The 24,664-nt window shown below is 38.6% G+C and overlaps 1 protein-coding gene across 5 annotated transcripts in view; it reads left to right on the top strand.

Moving 5' to 3' along the window:
* Nucleotides 1–24,664, top strand: part of Nfia (nuclear factor I A) — a 354,467-nt gene that overhangs the window by 225,818 nt on the left and 103,985 nt on the right. For all 5 annotated transcript variants that reach the window (XM_047553764.1, XM_047553773.1, XM_047553745.1 and 2 more), the window contains one exon: nucleotides 12,007–12,081. In XM_047553764.1, the coding sequence (XP_047409720.1) occupies nucleotides 12,007–12,081 (75 nt within the window). The remainder of the gene's footprint in view (nucleotides 1–12,006; nucleotides 12,082–24,664) is intronic.

Raw genomic sequence — 24,664 nt, 5'->3', positions numbered from 1 at the left:
GATTGTGCAGTCTTTTGTACCAGGCCTCAGATCTGTATTCTCTATTCACACATGCTCACTTCCAGCTGTTGTCATTGAAATCCCACATAATCTTCCAAGGTCGAAGGGCAGTCACCCATGGCTGCTGCAGTTAAAAGGTTATGCTGATTTCTGTTGTCAAATATTGGCCCTTTTCTCTTCCAATCACTGCCATTCTACTTCTTTTTAACAAGAAAAATCCAGCCGAGAATTGCATTACATGACTTTAAAGTCTTAAAAGTGTTCCTCCATTGTGCTAACACGACATGGCCTGAACAGTCTAATTCATTCTGTTATATTTCACAAAGAATTTTCTGGTACCTCTAAAATACTTTGTGTTTGTGCTAGGCCAGCAAACATCAAAGTATTGTGGCCTACATCATTTGTGACATGCCATAGTTTCTGCAGAAATGTATAATATAGAATCTATAATGAATTATGCATCAGTAATTGCACAGTAAATAAGCAAGAATTGCACAAGGCAAATGACTAAAAAGATGAAAGGTCTTTGCATTTTGTGCTTTAAAATATTAAAGATTTTACATATACCTACATGTATGTATTTATGTATTTACATATATGTATATAATGTATATACTTTATATATGTGCATATATACACATATGCTACATGTGTATATATATGTATAAAATATATATTTAGTTTTTTCTGTAGTGTTGTAAAAGTAATTGAAAGGACTTTTTAAAGATGTATTGCTTCAGTCCATCAATGATTTTCTTTCCTTGCTTGGTGAACCAAAATCACTGTTAAGTGTCTTAAAATTAGCACATGGCTCCTAGTCATCTTCTTTCATTGTCATTGCATGTGTCCTCAGGTGGTTCAGCAAGCAGGGTTCTGTTAGTGGTTTCACAGGCATGTGAATTAAACCTAAAAAGGAAGAACAGGGCAGTGGGCCATTAAGGTTTTTTGCTGTTTTACATCCATGAACCAGGGTGCCCTCAGGTAATCCAGTTTCTGATGTAGTCAGGGAATAAATTTCCTTATTTTTTCCCTCCAATATATATAAGGGTTCATGGCAGAAACTAAAGCTATTACAAATGGTTTGATCCATTTGCAGGTTACCAGTTGTTACTGTCCAAGTTTATAGAAAACTTTGATTCAGAACATAAAAATTATAACTTTGCTTTAAAAACCCCTTTAGTTCAAAACCAGGTAAATTAAAAAAAATAATTTTTAAGTTTATAGTGCATTGAAAACCATCAAAATTAATCTTAAAAAGACTCACCTTATAAAATACTGATCATACTCCGCTAATTATAGTGAACTAACAACTCTTCTACATGATGATAAAATTGGTTTTATTTATATATTTTTGTAATGGTGCTTTTGAAAACAATTCCCCAAAGTAAATGTTTCTCTGTGATTCTACAATGCCCACATGTAGTTGGGTCTAGTTGTACAACAACCTATTTCTGCTTGTATGTCAAATCAGTGCATGTTTCTAAATTTTTAGGGGAAATAGGGAAATTAATTTGCTACCATACAAAACAATGAAAGATAGTTTCTTCAACTGGAGGAGGAAAAATTAGGTTGAGGGGCTTTATTCGAATATTCAAAAGGTAGTAGAATGGACAAGAGATAAGATTTACTTACTCCAGTCGAGCATGCAGTAGCATACGCCTATAATCCCAGCAGCTCAGGAGGCTGAGGCAGGAGGATTTCAAGTTCAAAGCCAGCCTCAGCAGCTTGAGGCCCTAAGCAACTTGGGAGTTCCTGTCTCAAAATAAACATGGGCTGGGTATGTGACTCAGTTGTTAAGTGCCCCTGGGTTAAATCAAGGTAAAAGAGAAGAAATTACAGGAATGCAGACATATTTAATGAGTTCTTTTTTTAAAAACTCTTTTTAAAAAATTAATCTAAATTCTGTTACAATGCAATCATGATTATTCCATTACTAGATAGCCATTAAGGTCCCATCTGTTTTCCAGTTTAGTCCATAATGTCAAACATTCAATATTTGCAAACATACGAATAGATGAAAATCTCTTTTTTACTTTTTATTTTTAGATGTTTTGATACTTAAGAGATATAGTCCTACGTACTATTTTTCTCATTATAATTTTCCTTTCATTCACAAATTGTTAAATGTTTAATGTCTAAAAATACTATAAATGGTGCCGTTGAAATATTGGTCATCCCAGTGCCTGGTTATCTTTATCTAAAGGCCTACGTTTTAGCTTTTCCTCACCTCCAATTTATTGAGCAGTTTGAACCCTTTTTCCAGTGAACTCCAACTTTATCTTGAGACAGTTAAGAACTGGCCCCTTCTTAACCATCCATCTTGCTTCTAACCTATGTAAATTTCTGCAAATAGAGTAAAAATTTATTGTATATAGTTTCTATTAAATGTTAAAATGTTATGAAAATGTAAAAAAAAAATAAAGAGATATAGTCCTTTAATTAATTGCTCAGTCACTTGTAACTCAGATTCATAAGTTCTCTTTATGCGAAGTTGCTGGACAATCAAATTTAGTTTAGTTAAATGCTACTCTTATTAACTGGAGAAACTTGTGGGAAAATGTTTTTTATGATACATTAAAATAAGATAAAATTTATTACATATATATATAGTATAAAGAGAACTAAACATCTCCATTCTAATCATAATTCTGCCACTGTCTGTGTGACCTTAATCAAGTCATTTATCCTCTCTTTGCTTAAACTTCCCTTTCTATAAAATCAGAATTTTGTCAACCCCACAACTGCAGTAAGAACTAGGGCTAATATGGTTAAAATGCCTAACAGAATGCCAACTACATAATTAATGCTGAATACATTATACTTTTGATGAAAATCAATACTACCCAGAGAGGTTCTACAGATACAGTTTCAGATAGGAACCAAACTTTAGGGTGCCTGTCATTTGGCTCCATCCATTTTCTAATGTAGATATGTTGAGGGTGGCAAGGCAAGATGTGGATTGTGCTTGGGCTATGCATTGAAAGTGTTGGTTAGTCCCATGGGTTCAAGTTCCACTTTCCCCTCAGCACATTCAGTCAAATGGGGAAAAGAGGAAAAGGAGCAGCACAAACCATGTGCTGCGAAACATGTGCCCCCAAAGGCATTATCCCTGTCAAATTATTGGAGGAATAGTGAGTTAAGTCATAATAAGGAAGTTTGTATATTGCTGGAATTCTCAGAGACTTTGAAACGTAAAAGTTCCTTGTCATTTTTCAAGAGTAAATGAGATTTTTTTTTCCAAATTTATCTTATTATGGAAACTCTCAGATTTTACATATGTACACACACATACACATACACATATGTATACATGCATCTTTATTTTTTTTTTTGTTTGTGTTTTAAATGGAGAATTTCGGGGAACTATTCCATATAACTTGGGAGACACCAATATGAAACCTGATACAGAAGATGGAACATGTCAGAATTTGGAGAAAAGTAGTTGGAAGATTTGATTTTAACATAGAAAGTATTCATTTGGGTCATGTTAGAAGATGATGTTCAAAAGGTGTATGACAGGCTAGATTTTTGAGGGGCTTTAAATACCTAACTAAGGTGTCTAAACTTAAATTCTCAAGGAACATGATTGATGGCCATTTTTTTTTTTTTCCAGTTTAAAGCCACCACCCACATACCCATACTTCTTCTATCATGCTAGTGAATTAAAGCGTGAAGATGCCTGGCAGTCATCACAAATATGTATGCCTATAAGAGCCTCATGGATTATTTAAATAAGTGAAATACAATAAAAAGTATTAGCTGATGTGGTAAATTTTGCTCACGTCCAGTTGAAAAGTGTTCTTGTGTAATAATAATATAGCTAGTAAGTACGGGTTAGCCAAGCAAAATATGTTTACAGACTGGAGTGGACCTATAAGCTGCTAATTTGTGACTTTAGATTCAAAAGGAAAAAGTTAGTTGTTAACCTTGGTCAAGATAAGTGCTAAACCACTATAGCAAAAGAACCAAATACCTTTATCTCTATATTTATTTATTTAAATATAATAAAAATTTAAAAGTACATTGGTTAGTGTACATCAAAACCTTTCTTTTTTTCTTTTGTCAGCGCTGGGGATTAAACCTAAAGGTGCTCTACCACTGAGCTACATCCATTTTATGCTTTACTTTGAGATAAGGTCTTGCTAAGTTGCTGAGCATCTTGCTTGCTAAGGTGCTGAGACCTCAAACTTGGAATGATCCTGCCTCAGCCTCCCAAATTGCTGGGATTACAGGTGTATGCCCCCATGCCCAGCTGAAATCTGTTTTTCTTTTTGGTAATACTCCCAAATGAGCAGCCCGAGTTGTGAGGTGATTCTACTCTATGCTGTCACTCGGGGTTCCAGGTTCCTTCTGCCTTATTGCTCTGCTACCCCATGGGCACTTTCTTGTCTGCATGGTTGAAAGTATTGTAGCTCATGAAGGGGAAGAGAGAGTTTCGGGGGTGGGGGATTTTCTTCCAGGTATGAGGTGGGTAGAAGTCAACTGTGTTACTTTCATTTGGTTTCTAGTTATGGCCACTCATAACTTAAAGGCGGGCTGGGAAGTACGGTTTTTAGCTGTCTACCATGGGTGTGTGTGAACAACCAGCAGACCAGGCACACAAGGATATTATAATAGTCTTTGTTAGTTTCTAAAGTTTTCCTATAAAGTTATTGTGGAAAAGACCCAATTTTACATAAATATATTACTGAAAATCTTGGCATGAATATCTTTCTTGACTGAGAATATAAAGACCTGAGAGTAAGACCCTGTGCTATTTCGTATATCCCCAGGGCCTAGGAGTGTGCTGACCTCATTATAGACATTCAAGAAATATTGGTTGGGTGAAAACAGTAAACCAAATATTGACTGTCTAGAAATGGCAGAACATGCTGAATGAGAAATGATGGCAAAACCAGCCAACCCATACCACAGATGTGGTGTCTGCATTGAGTGATAGTAAATGGGCAGCTAGGAAACAGGGAGCAGTGGTACAGCCGAGTAAACGAGGGAGGGGGTAGTGAGGAGGACAAGGGCATGAGGTCCCACAAGACCTACTCATCCACTCTCTTTGGCCCCTTCCTCTTTTCAGTGGTGATGACATTATTTCCACAGTGGTGTCAATTCCTTAATGATGAAGTCGGAGAACAATTGTAACCGTATCACAGATGCATTTGTAGCAGTCCATTTATTCATTTGATAAACTGAAAACACTTCATCCATATGATTAGTTGAAAAATACCATGTTTTTGTTTTACAAATTCTCAGGCACAACTTCTTGGATAGATATAGAAATAGTTCAGTGTTGTTGTCAGTCCAACACCATATGTCAATCTTTTCATGATTACTGTAAACATACCACCAAATGATTTTTTGCACCATCATCATAAAGGTTAATCCCAGAAACAGAATATATATGTATTATTTACTATTCCTATGTTCTTTTTTTAGTAGATGTATGAATTTTTTAATATCTTTAAAATAAGGACTTATTCTAAAAATAAGAACTATCTCAAGTGTCACCAGTGAATGGAAAATAATTTAGTCAATATAGTCACAAATCAAACCAAAAATTTAGAATTGGTTCTTCATGAATCAGCAGACACATATGTCCATTAACCCCTAAAAATCCTGTTTTCTAGGACATTCCAGTTGAGAATGCAAAAGTCACATTTCACTATATAGGTGAGCTAATTATATTTTACATTGTGCCTTTGAGGACCACCAATAAGGGTATCTCAAATCACTCATCTGAATCACTGAAGGAATATTGATTCCACACCTAGAACAAGGCATTGAGCTGGGCCCTGTGGACAGTGTAAGATAATGAGCCGCAACCCTGCCCTCCTGGTTTGTTGTAGGAGTGGAGATGAGACATGTAAACAAGTAATTGTCAGGGTAGAAAGAAGCTAGTGACATGGAACAAGTAGAGTGGAAGTCCTCCGTAACTCACCATTATTATTGAGCACATCTAAAATATACTGAACGGGGCAGAAGAGGGAAGATTAAGGAGCCACATTCCTTTAGGTGGCTCAGAAGCCAGCAGCAGGTACTCTACAGAAGAAATTAAAGTCCCAGGGAGGAGCTGGGTGGATGAAAGAGGCTTTTCTTTAGAAGGATGGTAACACGAGGTCTTCGAGGCCTAATAAGCACAGGGCCTGCTCCTCCCAGGCAGTTCAGGAGTCAGTGGAATGTAAGTGGTGCAAGAAGGAGGGAGCCCTTTTCCGGAGCAGCCAGGCGCACAGCATGGAAAGGCCCAGTCTTGGGCAGGTTGTTTACTACTGATGGCACCTCAATTCCCACGGGGAGAAGAGAAGCGAGATACGTCCTATTTGATGAAATGACCTGGGGGTTGCAGTTCACCCACATCCATTAAGCTGATGAGATTTGATAACTTAGAGTTGAGAGCCCCCTGGCTCCCTAACAGCCAAAACAAGCATACCATCCTGAGTTTAAACTCTTCTCCTCGGGCAAAAAATTAACTCTGGGGCTGGGTATGTAGTCCAGAAGTATATAGCCCATGCCCAGCATATGCAGGGCCCTGGGTTTGATCCACAGCATGGCAAAAAACAAAACCAAAATTAACCGCTTAGTGGGCACTCCAACTTTGTTTAAGGGCCAGCCCTCTGCATGGTTTGTACCCAGCTGTCTCTTCCCCGACCTTTAAACAACTCTGCAAGGTTACCTGTCTCTCTGCAAATCTAACTTTCTCTTTTCTTGCCTGTTTAAAGGTGGATAGATGTTCAGCACCCCCCGACCCCCACCCCTTGTGAAATGAGATTTGGTTCCCATGTAATGACATTTTCCATAATAACTGCTGATATCATCATGGCACAGAAAGCTGCTTTTCCTAACTACCCATGAAAGAATTTAGCTTTTTACATCTCTGCCTCTCCCAGAATGTCTCCTCTCTCCCCACTGAGTGTGACTGACTCAAGGCATTGAATCTGTACTCTAATTGGGAATTTATTGAACAAGACTTCAGTGAATGAACTTTTTAGCCATTTTATATAAAATGGAAAAGGATCCGCTTCTCATTGCAATCTCCTATACAATTGCTCCTGAACGGCAGTTCAGAATAGAGATCATCCAGCACTCTGGCTTTTCATTGAAGGCATACTTAACAAAAGTATATGTTTGTGCTCATTTCTGAGAGACTCTATTCAAAATGTAAATCTTGAAACCTTCTGGAAATGTTTAATCAGCTTTCTAACTGAGGATCTTTTAATGCTAATAACATCTAAATTCTCAACTGCTTGAATTTACCTTTTCATTTTCTTTTCCACTTTTCTCTCACTTTGCAATAAAGGAGAGCAACCAGATTAGTGTAATTTCCCTGAAAGTCATTTTTATGCTTTGGTTTGTGTCAGTGAGAATGAAATATTAATCTGCTCAGGTTTGCTTAGTAACTATGTTAGCCACATCACTTTTTCCATCATTTCTTAGGTTTCACATTTCATTGCCGTCTTTTTACAGAGTTCATCAGTAGGTTTCCAAATAATTGGTGAAGGGACAAAGCCAGTTTTGTAGTCACTTAAATCTACGTGGATTGTCAACCAGACTATTTGTCAGGGACAAATTATAAACTAGCCCACACTCTCTGATAATTTGATAATGCTGTGAAGAGATAGTTACATCAGCACTTGTGAAATCCTTGTACTTTAATTTTAGTTTTTCTGATCATAGGCCATTCACATATATCTTACCTTGGGAGTTACACACATTCTGCTAAGATGTGCCTGCCAAGACAGGTTCCCAGTAGGAGAAGGATGACATTATTTTTGTAATGACTTTTTCAGGATCATGCAAGATCCTAGTTTAAGTGTAGGTCTTGAAGTTTCTTTCTTTTCTTTTTTTTTTTTTTTTTTCTATTCTTCTTTGGACATAATGTCCATTAAATAATGCTACCCTTTAACTCCGTTGTACTTGATCTTCAAAAACTGTGAACCATAATGATAGCAACAGAACATTCCCAGGCATTTCTTATCAGTGAAATGCGTGGCACCTTGACCAGAAGCTTCATCTAAACGTATGGTCTTTCCTGTCCTGGTCCTGTTTAGTTGAAGGGAAGATTTGTGCAGCTCCTTTTCATAGTTTTCAAATACAGATTGGCTCAATATCAGTTCAATCTGTATTGCTAGGAATGAGAGAAAGAGGTAGAAGAAGAAGTTCTGTGAAAGCTTTATAAAAAAGTAAAAATAAATATGGGTGATCCCAGTTGGAATTTTGCTCACTCAGAAATATCTCTGGAGTACTTAACCACTTTCCAGGCACATGTTAGGACCTGGAGGGCCAAAGTCACCCAAGAGACTCTGCTGGCTCAAAAGGTTCACAGTCTAAGAGGAGAAAGGCAAATCACATTTCCCTGTACCAAGTCCTAGTTAAAACTGTATATGGTACACTTGGACAGTAATGAGAAAAGAAAAGTGTTCCCTTGCAGAGAGGTCAACCAGAGAAAACTGTTGACAGAAGTGACCGCAAAGTCAGTTCCTAAAGGATAAGCAGGAGGTGGTCAAGCAAAGAGGAGGAAGGAAACATATTTCAGGAAGGAGAAACAACATAGGAGAGGGGGATGAGTTGGGTCCAGGGAGAACATGTAGTTCCTTTAGGTTAAGAGGTAGGGCCAGTAGTAAGAGGAGACAAAGGATGAACTTAGAGAATGATGCAGAGGCTACATTGAAGTCACATGCCCTGCAAAGGAGTTTGTGCTGCACCCTGAATGCTCTGTGGGCTCTTGCAAGATTTCTGATAGGGCAGAGTGTTCTGAACTCACTGCATTGGTCTCAGCTTCTCCAATACCTACTTCTTTCCTACCTTAGGGCCTTTGCACATGCTTGTTCCTCTGCCTGAAGCGCTCTTCCCCCTTCTGTTCCTAGCCAGTTCCTCAACATCTTTCAGATATGAGTTCTTCAGAGAGAGCTTCCCTCACCACACTTTCTAATGCTTCTCATATTTGTTTTCTTTATATCATTTATACCTTTAAAAAAATTTATTTTACATGTTATTAGCTGCCTCTTATTTCTACACTGTAGATTCTCTAAAGTTGGGAACTGTATCCAGCCCCTGGTACAATGCCTGGCACATGGTAGATTCTCAGTAAATATGTATTGAATCAATGAATGAATCATCAGATCTGTCTATGAGTGAGACAGTTCTAGCCACAGAGTGGAGAGTGGATTGGTGAGGAAGCCAAGGCTGTGGTAGAGAGGAATCGTTTGGAGGTTTTCTATGCTGGCCAAAAGTAAGAAGATCCTGGACCAGGATCATGAAGGAGATGGAGACATGCAGAGAGTCTAAAGAAATAGGGCACAGATCAGCAGGAACTGGTTGGATTGGGTGATGGTAAGAGGCAGGAGTCAGGGATGACACCAAACAGAAAGCTAGATAAACAGTGGATGAACGATTTAAAATAGGGGGTTCAAAAGAGCAGGCACAGGTTTGGGGGACAGAGAAGTGAATTCAGCTTCAGGTATGTTGGATCTGAGTCTACCCATGGACCATCCGGATAGAATGTCCAATGAATATTTAGATTTATGGGTCTGGAACCCAGAAGAGAGATCTTGGCAAAAGATAAAGATTGGAGCATCCTTGGCCTAGAGAGTCTTGCCCTAGGCATTAAAGATACCATGGTGAACAAATCAAACATTAATCTAGTTTCCACAAATTCCAGTCTAGACTGATTGGTGATGTCATACAAGTAGATCAAATAATTTAGGAACAGACACACACACACACACACACACACACATACAGATGAATGGAGACCTTGGAGAACACCAACATTTCAGAGCTGGACCAAAGAAAAGAGGGTGAGTTTGAATGGATGAATACAAGGGCTCCCCCTCCCAAGTCCTTGCATCAAACTCGGCTTAGTCTTTGAAATACATTCTTTGCTTTTTTGGTGGTAGGATTAAGGTACCTGTGTTTATATTCACTTGATACAAAAATTCTTCTTAATTCTTCCTTAAAATAAGGGATTTCAGAGGTTGGAACTGAAACAAGTATCAACCCGTAAGTCAAGTAAAGAAGAAAGAGATGATCAAGGGCTGGAGACCAACCTAGATTTTACTATTCAGCTATGAATTTCCTTATTATATGTGTTTTAAGTCAACTTTAATGTACATTGTGGCTGGATTTCCTTTGTTATGATCTCAGGGATAAGTGTGATCTTAATGATGTCCCAAAAAGAAAGAGGTGTTATGGTCTATTTTGCCAAGACCTCTTTAGAGAATTTTTAAAAATTTATTATTATTTTTTTTTATTTCTTAGTTATCTTAATTCAAGAGACATTTACCAAATAAAAGCCAGCTAAATGCCTGGGTGTGAGTTGTTTTAACCAGTGAAATTTCTTAGCACTTTTAAGGTGAAAATTTTTGCCATTTTATTATAAAGAAGTTTACAATTATTGCATATCCTAAAAATTAGAGGTGTTCTAGTCAAAGTACCATATGTAGGACTGGGTTCACAGCTTGGTGGCAGAGCATTTGCCCAGCATGCATGAGGCCCTGGGTTGGATCCCTTGCAACACACACGTGAACATTGTGTTTGCTTGATATAAAAGTTAAATGGAATTTTCCCTTTAAACCCAAGCAAAGATCTTTGTTACGTACAACTAAAAAGCAGAAGAACTCATAGATCCATTTATAATCCTCTACAACATGGTAATTTTTTGGACATTTGTGTGCCTGATAGTTAATAAATTTATCAGTATATAAACTGTGCCAAAAGTAGACTTGCTTCTTCTAAGTAATGTAGAAAATCTTTTATTAAAAATTCACTTTTTAGTTAAGGATTGTTATATTTTCAGATTGTCTATTTTCTTATGTTGAATTTCTTAAATGTATGTTTCTTATGGCAAAAACAGTTATTTCAGGAATCCTTTCAGCTAACAAGTTTTTTTCTGAGCCAGATTTTAAGCAGGTAAAGATTAAGCTGACCTTTACAGACTGATCTCTCAAATAGAATCTACCTCTGGGAGACTCTAAGAATCAGAAACTTTTAGAGGCAGAGAGTGAAACTACATGCCATAGATTATGGGTTTCTTGCCATTGTATGTTTTATGTTTTTCAATATACCATAAATTATATGAGTAATTGGTGATAGATGTTTCAAAGGAAATTAATTATATTCAGCAAAAATGAAGCAGATAGCTGGGCATGGTGGCACACGCCTGTAATCCCAGTGGCTCAGGAGGCTGACATAGGAGGATTGCAAGTTCAAAGCCAGCCTTGCCAATTTAACAGGGCCTTAAGCAACTTAGTGAGACCCTATCTCTAAAGAAAGTATAAAAAAAAGGACTGGGGATATGGCTCAGTGGTTAAGCGTCGCTGGGTTCAATCCCTGGAAAAAAAAAAAAAAAAAAAAAAAGAAGAGAAAGAAGCAGACACAGAATACAAAGATTTAACGATTTTTAACCACTTATTTTTCTTTTCTCAAAAAAATCAACTCTTATTCTCTAAACAAATCTAAATTTTTATTTGTGCACAAAAGAGTTGGTTTTCATGTTATGTAACATAAGTTTGCTTTTTCCATTTTGGCTTTTAAAAAATTCTCCCTTTAGTATCTCTAGAAATGAAAGGAACATCTTTAAATCTTATTTGATTTAAATGAATAGGTAACTATTGTTGATCAAATGTTTCTGTAGAGAATAATGTTTCAAAACTATAGAACTTGACTCTCCTTAGGTATGCTGTTTTCATCCCAATTGTTCAGGTCTCAGGGGTCACCGAGGGAAACCATTTCTCTTAAATTGTCTTTTTAAGATTTCCTGCTGAATTTTTTTAACCATCTCAAAAATCACCCAGTTGTGTCATACCTTTCCACAAACTCCAGATTCAAACCAAAAGCCAGTTTCATAACAAAATGACTATGCCCACCCACATGAACTAACCAGGCAACCGTGTATGAGATTAGACAGCCCATTTCTTAATCATAATGAAACTAATAATTAGAGTTTTGTTGTCGAATGTCTTCTATTTATGACTTTGTTTTCTTTTTCTTTTCTTTTTTTTTTTTTTGTTTCCGCAGGACATTTGGGCTTCCAGGACAGTTTTGTCACATCAGGTGTTTTCAGTGTGACTGAGCTAGTAAGAGTGTCACAGAGTAAGTGTAATTTTGCTTTGATTTGGTACAGATTTGTCTTGAGTTTGTGTTTACTTTCTGTCTAAGCCTCCTAGAGACATAAAAATCTTTCAGAACCCACTTTTTGTTCTCATTACAAGAATTTTGACTTGCAGTGTGTTGAAAACCCATGTTTTAAATCAGGAAAATTTAGATTTTTTAAAATGTGAGGCATGGGGGGAGGACTGAAATCTCACAGATTCCCTAGGATATAGTGCAAACTTAATTTAAAAAAAAAAAATCAGAGTCTTCCCTGATTTCTAAGAACTTCTGCATTTTAAAAGAATTTGTTTCTGACCTTTAAACAATGCTAATGCCCTCAATATGAGTGACAGAATACAGCATGATCATTACCAGCTTGTCAATAATGACTAACAACAGGGGGTGATGAGAACCTGTCACTACCCTGGTCTGTTGATCAAAGGCCCATCGATTGTTATTTTGCTATGACATAATCCAGATAGTCCAAGAAAAGTATAGGATTCTGTCTGTCTGTCTCTCTCATACACATATACATACACATTTGCCAAGTTGAATTCCCTCAAGAACATCTCTTTGTTTCTATGTAAAAGCATGCCTCGGCCAGGCATAGTGGTACACACCTGTAATCCCAGCAACTCGGGAGGCTGAGACAGGAGGACCATAAGTTCAAACCAACCTCAGCAACTTATTGAGGCCCTAGGAAACTTAGTAAGACCTGTCTCAAAAATAAATAAATAAATAAATAAATAAATAAATAAATAAATAAATAAAGGGTGGGAATGGGACTCAGTGGTTAAGCACCCTGGGGTTCAATCCCCAGTACCCAAAATAAATAAATAAATACAAATTTAAAAATAAAAGCATGCCTACAATGACTGTGATGCTCTAGGTTCCAATAATTAAAAGAAAAAATGTCAGATATTAAAATTTATCCCCCCCCACACACCTAATTCAAAATATTGCTTGTAGATAAAATTAACATTGTTGAAATTGCTTTCAAGTGATATCAAGTCCTTTGTAGAATGAGGTGGAGTGAGCATACATATTTTTATTTCAAGTCCCTACCCCTCATTCACTGGTTACAGGCTGGTAGAATTGACCAAATAAGCCAGTCAACCTCATAACAAGACATCAGGTCAGACAAGTCAAGCCACCCTGATCTTCTAAGCCCAGATTCTGTTTCTTCTTATTCAGTCATTCCTAGGCTGGAAGAGTCTTAAGAGTCAGAAGGTGGGATAGAGCACAAGGACAAAGAAGACTCCAAGACTGTTGAGCAGTTACTATCTGCCAGGCACTGTGCCAGGCCTTTGTGTATATTATAGAAGTTAATTCTTGCAATAAACTTATCAGTTAGGAAATTGCCCCCATTTTTACAGATGAGCTAAACTGAGGATCTGTGTAAGTCATTTTCCTCAAATCAAACAGTGGGTGAATGGTCCAGCTGACTTTAGGAATGCTGGAATCTGTACTCTTTGACCCAAGGGAACTTGAAAAACTTGGTGAGACTAGAAACTAGTGGGAAGGTAACTATAGGTGTTAGAATTCAGGGAGCCAGGAACTCCCAGACTGATACTGAGGTGTTCCAGTGGAGGAAAGTCAGAATCCTGGGGAATGAGACATTCAGAGCAGCAAGTTAGGATTTGGGACAGAGAAGTAGCAGCTATCTTACTGAAGTATGCTTAAAGTACCCACCAGGTGAGTAGAGACAAGATTGCTTTGTTAACCTGGAGGGGATATGTGCCCTGCTTATCACACATCAGATTAGCTAGCCCTTTGTCATAGACAAATAACAGTGCATGTGTGTGTGTATATATATATATATATATATATATATATATATATATTTTTTTTACTTTGAAAGAGTCTTAAAAATAATATTCTACTTTTTTTAGGAGTTTAATAATATAATATAAAGAGCATACCTGTCACAGTAGCATTACAGGGAAATAAACTTATTGAGCCCTTATCAAGATGCAGACATAACCTTAAAGAGTTAAAAAATTCTTTTAACTCTAAGACTGGAGCACTAGACCATTGTATTCTGCCTGGGCCGCTGTAATGCTTACATTTAGTCTTCATTACCATTGGTTTGCTGAGGCATGGGATTGTAGAAGGTCCACACTGCTCAGAACCATTCCCAGCATCTCATCCTTTTTCTACTTCCTGTGCTTCCCCTTCAGGTTCTATATCCCAAAGTGTGTCAATTCAAGCTTGATTAGACCTCCATTCAGCCTAAGATAACTGGGTTGCCAAGTGAATTCTAAACCTGCCTTTAGGACTGCCAGAGGGTTTGACTGGACCTGAGATTGAATTTGAAGAGGGACCTGGATTTGTTTCCTGTCCCCATGTAGAGGCTTTATAGCTGATGCCTGGCATCCTGAACATCCTTCGGCTCCTGCTTCTCAGTTCTGTACACTGCTGTGTAATCGCTCTAGGACTCACTCACACGTGGCCTTGTGCTGACGGAAACTGTTTGGCAAGAATGGAACAGGGCTGTGTCAGCTAACTCATGGCTTCAGGCCAAACTGGTCAACTGTATTCCAGAGACCCCTTTCTTCCTTGTAGATCTTTGATCTAGGTTTGTCAGGATATATTTTACCAATTGTTTTGGCTGCTGGGATAGGGATCCTCAAGCCCAAGTTTGCTCACCTACACACCTTTTTGAAAGTCTTAGCACCCAAGCCATGTGAGGGTGTTGGAATCCTTAACCACTGCTCATGGCACTGCCCTCTGCCTCCTGCACCCACCTTGGAAGAGCTGAGCCTCCATTTCAGGGCTGCAGTGGACATATTTTTCAGAAGTGTAGGCCTGAGGTGCATTCTGCATCCTTGAAGTAGAAACAAATTGGCACATAAGTTGATTAAACCCAGGTAGTCCTGTTTGGAGCATGATGCTATATCAGTATGAAAAACTATAGTTGCTAGCATTTATCAAACATGCACCAGGTACCAGGCATCACGCTGTGCACACTCTCTCATTCAATCCATGGTGTCAATGTCCCTTTTTTACAGGTAAAGGAGACCGTGATGCTCAAGAGGTTAAGCATCTCGCCCTTTTTACTTTGCTGAACTCAGCTGGCTGACTGCAGGCATTTTTGTCATGATCTCTCCTATAACTGCATTAACTAAATAGAATCCAATGATTCTGTGTCTTTATTGAGTAATCAGTTCTGAATGAGTTGATAAACTTTTAATTTATTAACTTGTCCATTTGAAAAAAAAAGGTTAAAGGTTAAAGCAATTTTCATGTGAACCAGAACATGTTAAATAATTAAAAAAAAATTTTTCCCTGGATATGTTTTCAGGTATAACTTTGTTTTTAATTAATAGATTTTATATTGTTTAATTTTATTTTCAGTACTGGGGAATCAAACCCCAGGGCTTTGGGTATAGAAGGCAAGCACTCGACTACTGAGCTAAGTCCACAGCCTTAACTTTATATTTTTTTTAGAGCAGTTTTTTGAGGTTTATAGTTTTAGGTTAACAGAAATTACCGAAGTTCCTTATATTCCCCCAACAATTTCCCCTAAGAACTTTCAATAGTATGGTACACGTCTTACAAATGATGAGACAATATTAACACTTAAATATAAACCAAAACCCACGTGTACATTAGTGTTTGCTCTTGTACCTTTCTTCATGTACCTTCTAACATTCTCAACAAATGTATAAGGACATGTATCCACTGTTACAGTATCATACTCAATACATTCCCTGTTCCCAAAACGCCACGCTCCACCTATTCATGTTAACTACCCCCGTGTTTTAATCCTCTCTGTAGTTTTGCCTTTCACCTGGATGTTGTCAATGTCCTTAATGTCTTCCACTGTACTGCAGATTTCTTCTTAACCTCCTCCTGTGTGTCCCAACCCATCCATTCCTTCACCCGTAATCACAGCTAAAATGGCTTTACCTTGAAACATTCTTTCTACTTAGTATTCAGTTTTACATTTGAAAATATAAATATTTACTTTCCCCAGGTTTCCAGTTAGTTTCTGTTTTTAGCTTTCCTCCTTTTAACTGTAATAGAGGAGGAAGGTGCTATTTCAGTATTTCCTCATGAGGATTCTCTGAAATAACCATGTGCCAAGTTTGCTGTTTGTAATAGTGTTACTACCAAGGTGGCAATGGCAGAGAAAACTCCTGGCTTAGCCCCACTGATTCAGAGGTGAGGACCAGGCAGCCAGGGTGCTTGACGTTAAACAGTACCAATCAGGACTCCTGTGGGTCCACGAAAGCTGCAGGGCTCACCCCTGCCTTCTGCCCACCACCACCCTTTAGTTTTGGGTATTATCATCTGAAGTCCATGAAAGGCAACAAAGGAGAGTTCTGTTACTGCCACAAAGAAAGTGCCACAGAATACAAACAACTCCGTATTCCTCCGGTTGTACCTTTTTCCCCCTTGTGGAAGGACCATCTGAAACTAGTTCTGGTTGCTTTATTACCTTGCTCCTTGGAAGCGGAGAATTCAGACCACTACATGGGGTGCCTGAGGCAGGGGGAGGAGTGGTGGTGCGTGCTAGCAGCAAGGTTCAGAATCACTACCGTTGTTTTAGCATAATACTGTGAGGAAGGAGACAGGAACCATCTGTTGAGATGGCTCTTACATGATGCTGCATCCTCAAACAAAGCCTTCTAGAGGCATTTTCAGATTGGTCTCTTTCCCTCAAGTTGCTACAAAGAGCTCACTCTGCTTGCTGCTAAGTCAGCTGCTTAGAGAGCTCTCAGCACCCGATCTTTTGTTTATTTTGCAGCCAGTGTTTTCCTCAAAGTCTGTACTCTGAGGCTGTCAAATACCCCTGCTAGTAGGAACTCAGAAAGTTCTCCCCAGAACTCCCCTCCTTCTTCCCATTTCCTTCTAAAGTGCTGACTCTATTTTACTTGAATTTGGTAGAGTGACTCTGAAACCTTAAATACTTCACTGGAAAAGAGGAAAACCACAAATACACACAGGCCATTGTGACTCTGGCCTGGTGGGTTCTAATTTTCTAGCAGTGGTTTGTACACCCAAACTGACTGCAAGGGTTAAGTAAACTTCGTGGCTAAGGATGATTTCATGGCCCTGGAATTTTGAAAAGCCAGGATTCTCAGTACACTGTGGTCAGCCTTAGCGTCTTTGGGTGTGAAAACCACTCTCAGTTACCCAGTCTGATTTTCAGTTCCTGTTGCACTGCTGCAGAATCTATTAAAATCCAGCAGCTGAATTGTCCTGGCTCTGCCACAAAGCCTGGCTGCCGGGTGGACTTCAGGGTTCCCGAGTTGTTTGTCAATGAGAGTGGGAGTGAATGGAACCAGGCATATGCCTCAGCCTGGCATGAGGTGGCACCCTAGTGGCTGTTTTCTGCCTTGGAAATGTGCACTCTGTATTTTCACACAGGAATCGTCATGAAGACGCAAATGCGGTATATTTAAACAATTCCCTCTTAAGTCTGAAGGTCCTTGGCATGCCTTCAAGGGTCCACATCCACACACGTAGATTTTCAGGCCAGCAGTTTAATGATTGGCCATGGTCTAGCCTGACATGATGGTGCTGCTGAAACAGAGTGAACTCAGCTGCAAGGCACAGAAAGAAAATGAAACTCTTTGGTAGGAACAAGCTCAAACTTGAAAATACAAAATGTTCTTACACAGAAGGCCTAAGGAGGAAATGGGTCTCGGATAAGAAATTCCAGACGTCCGGTCCTCTGGGGGTGCCATTTAAATATTTGCAGTACTTTAGATCTTTATTAAAGTGGGGTAGATTTGAAACTTTCTTGTCTGAGCAAGTGGCCTGTTGGGTTCTCCTCTGTTAAGTAACACGATAGCTGTGAATCGTGGCATGGAAATTAATTTTAAAATAATTTGTATTCTTAAGCAAGATTTTCTTTTGAAGGAATCCACTTGGGTTTAAGCATTAAAGGAAGGAAAAAAAAAAAAAGAATGATAATAAAAGATAGACTGCGGCCCTAGCACGAACAGTTGCTGTGACCTTGCCTTTTGTCTGCCATTACACAATTCAATGGCAGTCCACTCAAACTATGCTCTCGATCAATATCCTATTAAAGCAGCACAAAAAGTCTCCATAAACTTAGTGGTTAGCTATGTTTATAAATGGAACTCGGCATAATTAGATGGTCAATAGCAGGCTCTACTAGTAATTTTAAAATGAACATCACACATTTTGTGTCTGTAGAAGTCAGTGGCACCTCCTCTCTCCTGGAATGAGGGTATGGAGTGTAGCACACAGAAGGGTGGATGGCCCTTTAAAAAATTATAATGTTTATCTCCAATATACAGTTTTTAAAGAAAATCTGTTAAGTTATGTAGTAGAAAATGCTGACTGGCCCTATCTATATATTTTTTTTTCATTTTTCCTGTCCAAACCACCTTATTCTAAATATATTATGGCATTGCAAATGTTTCATTTTCTACTTTTAATAAACCCCTCATGAAAAGATACAATAATAAATGTTGCCACACTCTTAGGAAGAAAAACATCAGTCTGACTGGCTTAATTTAGTGAGTTTCCTTTACTATAATTTGATAAATTTTCAAAATAAATATTGAAATTAAATTAGTTCAGAAGGATGTTTTGTTGTATAATTTTTTTTCCTTGATATATTTGGGATGAATATTTGGAGAGTCAAACTGGCAGCCAATGGAATGGCCTGGCAGAAATGAATCCTTTCATCAGACTACCTTTCCTTCAGAGTCTCAGCTGGGTGCAGTATGGGTGGCCAAACATTTCTCCTCTCCTGCCCTCCTCACCCATGGAGAGTGAGAGGCAGCCCCACCCTTACTTAGGCTGACGCTGTCCTCAGCTAACTCGGCCCTGTCAACTGAAATGTGCACGATCCTGGTGCTGGATATGAGCCTGACCATTGTATCATGGGCCACTGTGCTGGCCGGAAATTAGAAGTAGGGCAGGAAGGGAGCTCATGACATCAGCAGGTGCTTCTGGTGATGCTGTGCATGAAGGTCTGGACCTTTCTGTTATACTTGAGCTCCTGCCACCTTTCTGGTTAGAGCTGGCAGTAAGAGTTCTCATGGCAGGATTTGGGGGCCTTTTGTTCTCTGTTTTCTGTTGTCAGCTAAAGCTCCCAGTAAATTAACCAGTCTAGGAACACTCTTACTACAAAGATTTGACCTAGGGAAAAGCAAACACATGATACCTGATGAACACACAAATTGGTTGTCATGGTCTCTATTCCTATGTTCATCTATCTCTGATCTTTTCTAAGTAACTCATTGGTTATGATTCCTACATATAAATTCCATATTCAAGATGGCAACATGGTATCACAAAATAGTTGAGGATATAGAGTCAGGGATCAAGCATTGCCACTTATTAACTGTACAACTTTAGGCAATATTTAACTCTTCAGCTGTGTCCTCCTTATAGGTTATAATCATTTAGTTGATGGGAACATATTCAAGTCCCAACTGAGTGCAGAGACTAAGTCTGACTGCTGAAATAGTACTAACTCTCAGGAGGGTTATAAGGATTAAGAAGGAAATTATACAGTGTCTGATGTATAGTAGATGCTCAATCATGGCAAATATCATGATCATTCCTGAATGAAGCCTCTGCTCCTAATCTTTCACTGTGTGCTTAGAGCAGATCCTGGAGCTGATCACTGCCAGCAACATTATTAAAAATATGTCTGTGTATAAATTAAGGAAGACCAATTTTAGCATTATGTTCTAATAATTAATATATTTAGAAAAAGACATTATAGTGACGCCTTCAGAGTTAATGATTCTAATAGAACAAGAGCACACCTATCCTAGCCCTCATGCATCTGCTGTGGGAAGCCAGAAAATTCTTATTCCTCACATTTTTATCTAATGTCTTTATTTCTGCATTATTCTGGAAACTACTCTGCCAGGGTTTCTATTGGGCAACAAGGTACTTTAAAATTCTCAGTCTAACACTGACAATTACAACTTTTTAAAATGGCCTGACAGACCTTGATTATTTGTATCAGAGTCTTAAAAATAGTACTAAGCTCTACAGTATTTAAAAACTTCACTTTTACTCATACTATGAACAATAATTCTAGAGGTCATTACTGACAAAGTGCTTTCTAGTAAAACTTTATGTGCTCAAAAGCCTCTTTTATTATTTTTTTTTTAAAAAAGCAAATATTCATGTCCAATAAGTAACAGTGGGGAACTAAAAGGCATTTTAAGTGTGTGTGTGTGATTTCCAAAAGCCTAACAGAAATACCTTATTACCCCACAATAAGGCCACAGACATTGTTGAGATTGGGCTGGAATGTATTATTCTGACTCCTGCTGATTAGAGAGTCTTGTAGGTGGTGTTCCTGTAGACATGTCTCGGGTGAGATAGGTGGAGGCTGCACTCAGCAAAGCCACACATTATGTCAAATTACCAGGACTGAACAAAACCAGCCTGTGCTTAATAAGAGTATGTATTAACACCCAGGATTCTTCAGTAGATGGGGTAGGAAAAATTTTTTTAAATTAAACAATTCTTGAAAACGATTATTTTTGTAAACAGCTGAATTAGCATGTTGTTGGGAAGGGCTCCGTTGGTTTAGTTTGTTTCCTAATAGCTATCTGACTGGGGTCAGATAGTCCCCAGTGCATTCTTGGCAAAGGGGCTCATGGGTAGACGCCCATCCCTGATTTATAGATCATCATGGTGAAAAGACCTCTTAGACCATCAAATCCATCCCTTGTCAGGGAAGACTGAATCCCATGGCTAAGGCTGTAGTCTATACTAGACAGGTACCACATTTGACCTCAACCAAAAGCCAAGATGAGATGATACTCTAAAATGCAGAAAATCAATTTCAGTCCCAAAGGCAGAAGCCACTAATGCAGGAGATCAGTCAGCATTGCTCACCCCTCCGTGACTGCTCCTTGAGACCAAGTGTCAGGGCCCTACGTCCAGTAGAACTCTGGCTGACACTCCTCACACTGAAGATCTGTAAAAACAAAGAAGTGAGAAGGAGGAGAGTGAATAGAACTTTTGCCACTCAGGTGGGGAGTGAAGATTATATTTCTATTTGAATCTCATTGAATTCCTCTCCCTAGTAGTTCATGACAAAGAAAAGACAGGGAAACCAGACATGTGGGGTTTACCCCTGTTTCTTTGGACAGATAATCTAGGAAAAACCTGCATTCAAATTCCTGCTCTGTTACTTATTTAGCTGCATGATATTTATCACATTACTAAATCTCACAGCTGATTTTTCTCATTTATAAATGATATTAACACAAATACATATTCCAGAGGGCCCTGTGAAGATGAAACGAGATCACTCAGGTGAAATACCCAGCACATTGCCTGGCACATAATAAAAGGTCAATAAATATTCATTCTTAGCTATTTTTCATTAACAGGCTCATATAATTTTAGTCCAGTTCAACAAGATTTTGCTGCATATGTAATATATGAAATGACCTATCCTGTGTGCTGAGAGGAATATAGAAAGAAGCAGGAGAAAGTTCTTTCCTCTAGGGCACATATTTAAGTTTCTTGAGATCCAAGACTGGGGTTTCTTTATGGCAATAAAGTGCCCAACTATGCATGATTTACAAATTAAACTCACAATAATTATCTGTCAAAGATAAACCAACTTCTTGATTTGGAGTGGGGCAGAAAGAGGGTACTAGTGAATTGTTCCTGTTTTAATAAAACGGAAATAATTTATCAGAAGTAACAATTACTCTGTCTCCCTCTACCCTCCTGCCTACACACACACACTCTTTGTGTCCACAAGTTGTGGTTGTGTGGTGGTCTGTCCGTTAGCAGATGAGTTTCAGGGGGTTAAAAACATTCTGCTGACTTTTGGCACTTAATGCTACATTTCATAAAAAGCATTGCTTAAATCTTTTAATAGCAGGCAAGCTCATTTTCACAGAGAGGGAAATCCATGATTTAGTTCAGTGTGTTTCTTTTATGTTCCTGTTTGGAAAACCATACTCCTAGCCTGCATTTGGTCAGATCTTTTAGAAAGCAAGGGTAGAAAAGGGAACTCAGCACAGGGTTTACAAACCAGAAATCTGCTTGGCAAAGGAGTTGCTGAAGACTGTGGCATAGAAGCTGCAGAGAAAGTACCTTTATGATTGATTTCCATTCAAGTCAGACTGACTGCAGTGTGGTCATTTTTCTAACCCATAACTGCTCACACTGCAGCAGTCTGCTATCTGCAGGGTGTCTGAATTATAGCAGTCTATGTCCGTGTTACCTCTTACACAAATTACTTACACTGGTTTCTTTTTCCATGCAAATTCATCAGTTTTACAGCCCCTTGTAGCCACAGTCAGGAAACTCTGGCAGCGAACACAAATTGATAAAATGAGTTAATTTTACTATACTTATTTTTTTTTTCTTTATAAAAGCCCTCTCTCATAGGCAGTGTTCAGGAAGCATATTACAGTAAAAGGAAGATAACAAAGGACTTGGATTTTCTTGCCATAAATTACTTTTCAAGTTAATTCCCTTTAACGATGATTCCAGATTTGCTTGAGTTTTCATAGCATTGTGCATTTTACAACTATGCCTTTGATGGAAAGAACAAGTATTTTCCCATGTTCACTCCTATTGTGCCAATGACATGGACTTTCTTACAAGATCTTTGCCACCGGAATACAAAACAACACTAAATTGTTCTGGGTCCATAGAACTCTGTGCTGTGGTTGAACTCCCTGCCCCCACCCCTGCCAGGCTTAAAGCACAGGCTCTCAAAGTCTCCATGAGTGTCATGGAATCTGAAGAAAATCAAACTTCAGTTTTGTTTTGTTTTTTAAGTTATTTTGTAAGTGGAAATTAAGTACGAGACCCTGATAGTCTTCCTGGGGAAGGGATCTATTGCCACTATTCCCTATTACTTAGTGGTCATGCAGATTTGAGGGAGGGACTGCTATGAGGGTTACTTTCTAAATTGTAAGCCCCACAAGGGCAAGAGTTTTCACATATCTTGTCCACTGACATATCTCTAGCCTTGGTAACCATGCCTGGGCCATTGAAAGTGCTTCATAGATATGTGTTGAATCCTACTGAATACAGCCCAAGAGGACAGGTGCCATTAGCAATACACTGGACACACTAGTCATTTAGTCTAGTTTAATCCCAGATGATTCCTGTTGGACAAGTTATAAACCCAATGCACCCTCATTTCCCAGGCAGAGTAACTTGAAAATTTGGATAGCATTTTTCTTCCATTGTCCTCTGTTTCCAACAATGCAAGCCTGAGCAGATTGTCTCTGGTGGATGGCAGAAGTTCAATAACCACAACCTTCTCCAGCTACTAATGTGTACAGAGGAGCAGGTCATTAAGAGGGTTGGCTACTAAAGTAACCCCTCTCTTCCAATAGCCCACATTACTATAATGATTCCTTAATAGCAAACCATTTATTAAGAAATGACACAGAATGTTCTGCTCATAAGAGGAAGGGGGTGCATGACTAGAAATAACATCTAAAGACACAGTTTCCAAAAGTTAACCTTTTAAGAAAAACTCCTTGGTGGAACAGGATACTTCAGGCCAGAATCATTGCAATAACTCTTAAGAAATGTGGAGCTTGTCCTCACTCCTTGTACACATTTATAGAAATCTGAGTATCGTTTTGTATGGTTTAAGGTTTAGGGGGGCAAAGGGGGAGAATAACTATTTACTTTCCTTAATTCAGAGCATATTTATTGATCATTAACTGTGTACACAAAACTGTAGTGAGCTGCTCAGGGACACAAAAGCAGCTCTGGGATCTACAAGATTAAAGGTCGTGTGGTATGACCTCGGAGCTTGTGACCTGGGAAAGTTGCTTAGCCTCTTTGTGCCTCAGTTCCTTCCTAGTGATGGTGGCAGGATTAAATGGGTTGATGTGCTACAACTTTTAATCCAGCATCTGGCCTATAATTGGTACTTAATAAATTGTCATGGTGATGATGGTAGCAGTGGTGGGTGGTGGTGGCAACGGTATTTTTCATGTTTATCATAAATACTATTAGAATTATGAGACCCAAGAGTTTCAGTGGCTTAACCAAACACCAGGGGATTACTGGTGGGCATGGGGCATGGGGCTGACTATACTAATCAGTATAGTCAGTCTCTCACAGTACCAGACTAGCACTTTGTTTTATCCCCCATGATGTCCATCTTTAGAGCCTTCAAAATGCAAACCACTCTAGTTAGGGAGAAAATATTACATCTGAGGGTTTTAAAATTGATAAAGCCTATCACCACGTGCCACTGTAGCAAGATCAAATTTCACAATATATGGGAGAACAGAAAGAGAAATCTTGCAGTTGATCCAGTCCTTCCTTAATGTCCCCACATTTGATTGGCAGGATCCACATAATCTCTGTAACCACCAGTAAACAGTTACTCTTTAGCCTCAGAAGCCTAACATGATATCCTGGGCAGGCCAGAAATTAAGGGACACTGGACAAATCATTTACCTTTTCACAACTTTTATTAGTTCCCTAATTTACAAAAAAAAAAAAAAAAAAAAAAGGATAAAATACTGCTGTTAGCTAAAAGTGCACTGTGTTTTATACAGCTTATTGATATATTTCCTAAAACAATACAATCATTTATTTATGCCCTTTCAGAGTGTACACTGGGGAGTAA

Source organism: Sciurus carolinensis, chromosome 1, assembly GCF_902686445.1.
Source record: "Sciurus carolinensis chromosome 1, mSciCar1.2, whole genome shotgun sequence".
Lineage (NCBI taxonomy): Eukaryota > Metazoa > Chordata > Mammalia > Rodentia > Sciuridae > Sciurus > Sciurus carolinensis.
Note: the sequence above shows the minus strand (reverse complement) of the source record. Positions and strands in the feature narration are given on the sequence as shown.